At 42.3% G+C, this 9,220-nt stretch overlaps 1 protein-coding gene across 1 annotated transcript in view; it reads right to left on the bottom strand.

Annotated features, from left to right (window-relative positions):
* Positions 1 to 9,048, bottom strand: part of ELAPOR2 (endosome-lysosome associated apoptosis and autophagy regulator family member 2) — a 206,033-nt gene extending 196,985 nt beyond the window's left edge. Inside the window, exon 1 of the mRNA XM_007956629.2 lies at positions 8,863 to 9,048. Within this exon, the coding sequence (XP_007954820.2) occupies positions 8,863 to 9,048 (186 nt within the window). The remainder of the gene's footprint in view (positions 1 to 8,862) is intronic.
* Positions 9,049 to 9,220: the final 172 nt, after the last annotated feature.

Here is a 9,220-nt window from a genome sequence, read left to right as displayed (position 1 = left end):
AAAAAAAAAAAAAAAAAGGTTAGACAGGAAATTTAGGCGGCAGTGAGTTTATGTTAACCCAAGAGGAACAATTCAGAAAGGAGGGTGAGAATGGTTTTACAACTTGAAGAATGTAATCAATCTCATCGAATTATGCATGTAGAAAATGTTGAATCTGTGTATGTTTAGCTCTATATGTTTTCAGCAAGAACAAATACACAAAAAGTGTTTTCATGTCTATGACATATTCAGGAGCTCTGCTGGCATAGTGCCTAAGGCATTTGACTGCTAACCAGAAGGCTGGTGGTTCAAATTCACTAGCCACTCCTTGGAAGGAAGATTGGGCAGACATATTCAGTATTTCCCAGTCTCCTAACCCCATTAGCCATAGCCTCTGTGATTCCACACTCTAATGGCTGTGCCTTCTCATTTTCATTCTCAAATGCTTCTTCCTCTGCTTGCTTCCTAAATGCTGGCATTTCCCTAAGCACTACCTTCAGCACACTGTTCTTGCTATTAGCTCTGAGCCTAAGTGACCTCATCAAAACCAAGGGCTTCACAATTAGCACTTATGTGCTCATGACCCCCAAGCTATGTCTCATATATACACAGGGGAGAGCACAGTTTAGCTGTCCCTTGGGCAATTTAAGCTCAGAATGCCCAATACTGAACTCACCCTCTTTCTCCCAGGCTGTCTCCTACTCTTAAATTCTCCATCTCAATGAAAGACAGTCTCCCAATAGCCCAAGGCCAAAAACCTAGAAGTCATGTTAGAATGCTACTTCTCCTTCAGTCCCTGATTCCTGAAAATAGTATCTCCATAACAGACGTTCCACTACTATTCTAAAAAGGCCTTCAGTAGCCAAATTTTTCAGAAATAGACCACTGCATCCTTCCTTCTAGTCTGTCTTGACCTGGAAGCTCTGCTGAAACCTGTCTACCATGGGTGACTCTGCTGGTATTTGAAATACCAGTGGCCTCACTTCTAGAATCAGAAGCATGCAAGCCACCACAGTTCAACTAACAAAAGAGGAAGACCCTCAAGGAGATGGATTGACACAGTGGCTCCAACAATGGGCTCCAACACAGCAACAACTGTGAGGATGGCCCAGGACTACACGGTGTGCCATTCTATTGTGCATAGGGTCACTCAATGGCACCTAACAACAACAACATAACATGTCAGTTCCCTCCCCTTCCAATCTCACACCATTGACTTAGCTCTGGCTTTTTTTTTCTCTCCCTGTGGGAAAGCCAACAGTCTCCTAACTGATCTTCCTGCCTCTGATATGGTTCACCTTTTATCATCCTCTACTCTCTAACAGAATCATCTTTCTAATCTCATGTCAGTGATTCCTCATAGCTTTTCTCACAAGATTTTACTTCTCTACCTTCCTCATAATCTAGTCATCTCCTACTACTCCCACACATGGCCTTTGCCTTTAGCCCTTGAAATTTCATCTGTCTGTGCTGTTGGACATGCTCTTTTCTTTGACAGATACGCTGGTCTCTATGCATACTATAAAGTACTTCTAGAAACCTTCCAAATTCAGCTTAAACATCACTTCCTCTGAGATCAGAACTCCATACTGTGATTTACTTGCCCCCGTCTGTACATCTAAGGAGCTCTGGTGGCGTAGTGGTTATGGCATTGGCTGCTAACCAAAAGGTCCGTGGTTCAAGCCCACCAGCATTTCCATGGAAAAAAGATGAGGCAGTTTGCTTCTGTAAAGATTTACAGTCTTGGAAACCCAATGACAGTTGCTGTGAGTCGGAATCAACCTGATGACAGTGAGTTGTTTTTTGTTTTTTGTTTTTTTTTTTAAATCAGTTTTAGAGTTGCTCTGGTGGCACAGGGGTTAAAGCATCCAGCTACTAACCAGAAGGCCAAAGGTTTGAATCCACCAATTGCTCTACAGGTGAAAGATGAGGCAGTCTGCTTCTGTAAAGATTTGTTGTTGTTGTTGTTATGTGCCGTCGAGTCGGCCCCAACTCATAGCAACCCTTCCTTAGGTTTCCAAGGCAGTATCACTACGGAAGTAGATTGTCCAATCTTCCTTCTGAGGAGTGGCTGGTGGGTTTGAACCACCAGCCTCTGGTTAGCAGTCAAGTGCCTTTAGAGCCTTGGAAACCCTGTGTTCTACTCTATCCTATAGTGTTGCCAGGACTCAGAATTGATGGCAGTGAGTTTGGATTTCCAGTTTTGTAATCAGTTTTAGGTCTAAGCAACTGGAAGGATGGGGCCACCATTAAATTAAGTGGGAAAGACTATAAAAAGGGTAGGTTTGCAAAAACATGAGACTTGACATACCTAATTAGAGAAATTATGCTTGTGGGAGGCCATGCCTGGAAAATCCAGGGGCATAGTAGATGTAAATTTGGGGACTGTCCACATGTAGATGGAACCAAGAAACTGAATGACATCACCAAGAGTATGAAGAAGATAAGACAAGATAGGAGGACCAAGTACTGGAATATGATGGATTCTAGCTCTTCCCTTCCCCTTCAGCTAGGTACCCTTATACAGGGAGGCCCTGTGTACATAAATGTTTAGTGACTTAGTACCTAAGGCACTTGACTACTAACTAGAAGGCTGGTGATTCAAACCCACCAGCCACTCCTTAGAAGGAGGATTGGAAAATCTACTTCCGTAGTGATACTGCCTTGGAAACCCAAGGAGGGGTCACTATGAGTCAGATCTGACTCGATGGCAGTGAGTTCCGATTTAGGTTTTTTTACACACTTGCTAGAAAGTAAACAATAGACTGTGACTAGAAATACAAAGAAAAGGTCCTTTGTCTTTAGTAGTCCAAGAGAGGTTAAGGAAGAATATAGGAAATGGCTTCCTGGCCCTGAGACTTTTTATCATCATAAGTCATGCCCTTTACCCAACTCCTATTCATCTTTGGGCCTTAGGCTAAATGTCTTCCCCTTGAGAATAACACTATATGCCACATTTTTCCCATAGCACTGATTGAAAATGTAATTACACCATATAATGTGTGATTTGGTTTTACATGTGCCCTCACTAGGTTATAAAGTTCCATGAGAGCAAGGAACATGGAGAGAGAGAGAGACAGAGAGAAAGAGAAAGAGAGAGAGAGAGGGATTTAGCATTTTACTGCCAGTACCTGGTACATAAGTACAAAGTAAATATGTGTTGAATATTGAAATATATCATTTAGATTAAGAAATGGGAAAAGAAATTATCCCTCATCTCCTCAAGGGGAAGAAAAAAACAACCAAAATCTGACTGGTGTTTTCTGACAATAAAGAGTTATTATAAGATCCAAGATACTGCTGAAGAATACACTGTAGTAGGAAAGTGCCACTCTATATTGTGCTCTGCTATTTCCATCCCTTATGTTAAAATATGACACTTCACAGATCTGTCAACTCTTATTTTTATATTGTAAATATTGATGGTGTGAATACGTGCTAAAACATGGGAAATGGTTCTAAACTTCAGAAGTTGAAATGGAAAATTTACCTCCACAGGCATTAGAGGCAAGATTAATTTTGTTAACTGCCTGATTCAGAGGCTGAGTCCTCACTCCTATAGTAATGGTAGAACTTTAGTTTCTCTGGCTTTTCCACCTACCATATGTCATGACTTCCTGCACAAAGGCTATTTCTCAACTATTCTCTTTAAAGTCTGAAGGGGAAGACATAGCCATTTACAAGTCTCCTTATTATTGAAGCTTGGAAGACCCAATAGCTTACCAAATCTAGGAAGACTTTATAACCTAGTGAGGGTACATATAACAAAATTCTATACTCTCTCATTCCTGCCTCACCTCCCAATTAATACTTAACCCATCCCCCCAATACTCCATAGAAACCACTGATTACCAGTGACCTAACTGCCAAATCTAATCATATCAGTCCTTATATTATTATTTATTACTTTGGGCAATTGGCAATACAACCACCCTTTTTTTGGTCAAAGGCTGTTTTCCCTTTTCTCATAACACAGGGTGGCAATTCTCCTATGCTGACCATTACTTATTTATCTCCTTTGTAGATTCCTCAACTTCTGCCCCCTTTTAATATTGGTGAAACCCAAGTTTTATCATTGACCTTCTTCATTCTTATCTCCTGGATGATCTCATTCATCATGAATCAGTAGTTTCAGTCTACCAATTCCCAATCCTCAACACTACCTTAGAGCACACTGAGCAACAGGGCCTAATATTACCTATTGAACAACTCTACTCTAAGTCAACAGCTCCAGAACCAAGCGTGCTACCTTCTCTTCTCACATTCCCCCTCATGGAGGTTAGAGGAATCAACTTTTAATGAAACCAGAATCTTTCATTTCCTCACCACCCCCAACCATTTATCATGACTTCTATCTTTAAATAGCATACCCTTGTTACTATCTTCATAGCCACTCCTTAGCTGAGGTTCTGCTGTCCATTACTTGGTCTATTACAATAGCCACCTAAGTGGTCTCATCCATTTCTATACCTCTTCTCTCCAATGTAGCCTCCAAATTATTGCCAGACTAAAGCCTATTGTATAACTCCTATTATTTAAGTCCTTGTATTCCTCTCTATCACCTACTAAATTAAGATAAGCTTAAGGAGCATGAGGTCCCTTATGATTGGACTGCTCCTGACTGCCTCTCAGGTTCATCTCTCAGGAAGCACCTCATTGCATGTTGCATATTATAACAAATTATAATACTGTTGTGTGTGTCTGCCTTTTTTCAAGCTGTACTCTGCCCTGAAATGTCTCCCACTCCCAACCTAGTCCACACTCATGTCTGGACCCTTGTCTGCTTGGCAGTTTCCTACTCTTCTTTCAAAGCTCACTCCCCTCCTTTAGGGAGGCTTTTCTGATCTTTCCAAAATATTTAATTGCCCCTTTTTCCATTTCTCCTCTCATGGCACCAACTCAATTAAATGCAAATATTTGTTTAACTATTTCTCACCCTTACCCAATTCTATTTTATCTTTTTATTTATAATTTTATACCACCTGAAATTTTGCCTGACACATGATACAAGCTCAATAAACATTAGCAAAATAAAAATTATTGGCAAAAAGAAAAGTCATCATTCAATATAGATTCAGAGAGGCCAGTAGAATCACATTACATAGGATTTTAGAGCAGTGAACTAAGAATTAAGTTATTTTGTGATTTAATTTACAAAATTTAAATAATGCATATAAAATCCAGTTAGTTCTGGTTGATTTTTTTTTTCCCCCTCTCTCTCTGATATACTCTACCTTCTAATACTTTGCTCCAAGTCTGAATCATCTGTTGGCCTTTATATTTTTCCTCTGGCAGCCCCTTTTAGCCCCATTTACTGAACAAGCAAAATTTCCCAATCCAATTCTTGGGTAAGCCTATCTTATGAACCTCTGAGGTCTCACTATGGATGTTTCCTGAAATATCAGTATCAAAGCCTAAATCTTTATCACTAATCAACTCTCACATTTATATAGCCATTTATATGGCTTTTTTCCTTTAACTTATGTTAATCTCTTCCTCATGATATAGATAGGTATGTCCGTTTTTAATATTAGCATTTCATAAGTGAAGTACAGATGCCAAAAAACACAGCAAACATTTATTCTTTATACACTCTCCATCCGTACAGTGGAAGCTCTGGTGACATGGTACCTAAGGCATTTAACTGGTAATCAGAAGGCTGGTGTAAGCCTAAGGAATAGTTGATTCTGTGCTTTCTGATGTCTAGTCATCATTTTTTTTTTTTTTCTTTATAAACCATTTACCAAAGTTACATCCTATTCGTGTTAATCAGTCTAGTCCATCTGCTGACACACCGGCTTTAGTTTTACTCCTGTCCTCCCAAACCGTTGCCTTCCTGTTTGTGCTTGTGCTGATGAGATCGCCAGCTGAGCATTTCAAAAACCAAACCCACTGCCTTCAAGTTGATTCCGACTCACAGGGGCCCTAAAGGACAGAGTAGAACTGCCCCATACAGTTTTGAAGGCAGTAAATCTTTATGGTAGCAGAGAGCCACATCTTTCCCCCAAGGAGGTGCTGCAAGGTTCGAACCACAGACCTTTTGGTTAGCAGCCACATACTTAACCAGTGTGCTCCCCTGGCTCCTTGAGCATTCCAAAGCAATCTTTTTCTCCCCTTTTTCTCTCCAATGACTTTGACCAAGGAAGCTGTATTAAATCAATTTCACCCCTGAGTCCTATCATCTACAAAAATATAAGTGAAACTTTTACCCATAACCCAGTTTTCCTTCTGAAGGGCCTTTTTTCCTAAACTCAGGCAGTCATAACTAAATTAGTCCCCTGGCCAATTTTCTGAACTACTGAGGACAATGATGTTTAGAATTACCTGCAGATTTCATTTTTCCATACCCTTCTTCAACATTCTCTCATATTAATAAGAGTTGGCCTAAACCTCCTCACTTTAACTGTTCTTAGTCCCCTCCCCACCATCTGGTACTGCACCTTGCATTTGGCATTCACCTCCTTTCCTGTTACTAAAAAAGGATAGAAAGGGATAAACTGGTGAGAGTGGACACAGAGTAGTTACTTTAACTGTCTTTGCTCACGTAAATTTGTTCCACATTGCCATTGCTTTATCTTAGAGGAAAAGGATGAGTCAAGATGGCATTCCCTCTTCACCGCCAACACAATGAGACCCTTACTCTCAAAAGTCTGAAAAAACCTGCACTTCCAGCTTTCACTTTAAAAACAATGTCAAAACCCAAAAAAACCAAACTCACTGCCATTGAGTTGGATCCAACTCAGACAGACCCTTCCTTGGGTCTCCGAGGCAGCATCACTACGGAAGTAGATTGCCCAGAGAGAAAAATGATCATCCACAAATTAGCTCAGCTGGTTAGCCCAGATGCCAAAGAGAAGATTCAACCCCTGGGAGGCTACTTTGACTCTCTAATTTCCACAGGAACCTCTAACTCTCAGTCATTTGTCTTACAACTGTTTGTCAGTCATCAGGAAGAATATAAATGAATCCATGCAGCACCATTTCTGAAAACACAACTACCCATTGGCAGACTCAGTAGCATCTTCCTATATATTTTATTTATTCCCATTTTCAGAGGGAAAAATCAAACCTGAGACCTCAAGGGACTGAGTCATATGTAATTTCCAGAGCCATTGCAGTAAGGAGCTGGGATTAATTAAACACAGCCTTTCTGAGCCTTTTGTCTGTCGTCACCTCGCCTCTCCTTTCAGTGTTTCTGTGTTAGGTTGCATACTCTTATTTTGTTCATTCTAGGTGTACATGAGTCCATCCAAGGGATCAGTCTACTCATAGTGACCAAAAGCATCACACCGTCGCTAGCTCTTCACCCACTTCCTTCAGCCATTCAACAAGCAGATACTTCATTACAGAATTAGTATTACAGTAAACTTAAGAAAAGAAGTAACACTTTGCATTTTGGGGTTGGGAGGCTGGGGGAAAAGGATTTAAAAATCGTTTGAATTGCCCAAAACGGTTTAAAAAAAAAAACAGTCACAGCTATTCAGTCTGTGGAAAGGCATCTTTCTATGGAAACATGGAAGAATGAATTATTCCCAAATAATAGGCAAAGTTGAAGAACACAGGTTAAACAATAAATTATACTAATAAACTCTGAAATTAAACACAGCTGTTTATTGAAAGCCTGCCTGATTTTCTGAAATACAATACTGCTGTATATTCACACACATGTCTTTGATCTGTTTCCCTTTTACTTTAGTCTGTCCTGAGACTTTTACTGTAGGAAAGAAAGACGAAAATTCATGGATTCTGTCTAGAACGCAGGTAGTCAATAATTCAAAACCAGGTAAAATTGAAAAGTGACAGTGACATATCCAAAGGAACAGAGTCTCACCTTTCTTCCCAGAGGAGCTATTGGTTAATCTATTATTGCTACACAGATTAAAATGACCCATCACCCTGGTTCACAGCAATCTTCCTAAAAACAGTATCCACTCCTTTCATCCCCTCCAACATAATCACTCAAAGTGGGTGAGAAATGTTGCTTCCTTCCTCTCACTGATTTGCATTAAGAGTATGCACTTTCTGGAACACTAAAGAGAAAGATAAACACCCAATACAAGTACCAGTGATATAGCCTGTAAATTTTTGGCACACTAAGTCCAGTCCCCCTAAAAGAGGAGGAAATCTCATCATCCATATCCTTCCTGGCTGGAAATCAACAATAACCTCAAGCTATAAAATACACAGTAGCTACGCTTCAGCCAGGTGATGAAGCACCTCCCAAAAGGAGCATATTCACGCTGTCCTTTCTAATTTTCTAGATCACCAACTTGCCTCTTTCCTAAATACACACTGTTTTTTCCTTCCTAATTTATTCCCGTATTTGCCAGAGGGATGCCAATGACATACAGGTTTAGCAAATCCCCAGGGCCTTATCAGGAAGCAGAGTGCAGGGTAATAGGAAGAAAGGGTTTACAGAGACAAGGGAGTGAGGAACTGGGGGAGGAGGGGACTGGAAACACCCCTGTGTCACTATCTGGCTCTCCAGACGGGAGCTCTCTGGAAAAGCTGTGAAGAGATGGTTCTCCAAATTCCACTAGCAGGGAGGGTCTCCCCTTGTCTCCACCCCTTCCTGAAATCTCTCCCACAGCCCCAGGTCCTCCCGCCTGGCACTCCAAAAAAAAAAAAAAAAAAAGGCACCCAAAGTCCTCCAGAGCCCCCAAAACATAAGAGCGCAAACAAAAATCATCACCAGAAGGACAGCAAAGCCATACATCCTTCCGTGCCAGGCCACCCGGGGCAGGCAACTTCACCCCTTGAAATAAACCAGAGCCTCTGTCCTCCAAGGAAAGAAAAAGGTGATGGCAAACAGAAGAAAATAAATACCAGCCCTCACCGTCACCCCCTACTTGCAAACTCCAGGTAAAGGACGGTGCTGCTCACCTCTTGACAAGGAGGAAGTGGGCGGCTGGAGGACGGCAGGTCCCGAGCCCAGGCCGCCTGGCAGCCCGCGAGTGCCCAGCAGCAAATCCAGGCGGGGCTCCAGGACTGCGAGCGCCCGCGGCAGGGAGCCCCGGCCGGCCGCCCCCGGCCCTTCCCCCGAGCCGGCCTCTGGGCAAGGAGCAGCATCTCGGTCCCGCCGAGGTCGGCCGGCGGCAGGAAGGCAGCCTCGCCGGGATGGGGCGGCAGCGCCACTGCGGGGACCGCGAGGGCTGGGCGCTCGCCTTGCTGCTCACTCGCCCCCCTCCCGTGCGCCCGCTGACAGCTCCGCTGCGCTCGCGGCTCCGGCAGCCGCGCCGGC

Source organism: Orycteropus afer, unplaced genomic scaffold (genome assembly GCF_000298275.1).
Source record: "Orycteropus afer afer isolate SDZICR_OR568_19922 unplaced genomic scaffold, OryAfe1.0 scaffold00644, whole genome shotgun sequence".
NCBI classification, from domain to species: Eukaryota; Metazoa; Chordata; class Mammalia; order Tubulidentata; family Orycteropodidae; genus Orycteropus; species Orycteropus afer.
The sequence above is the reverse complement of the archived record's forward strand: the minus strand, read 5'-3'. Positions and strand labels throughout refer to the sequence as shown.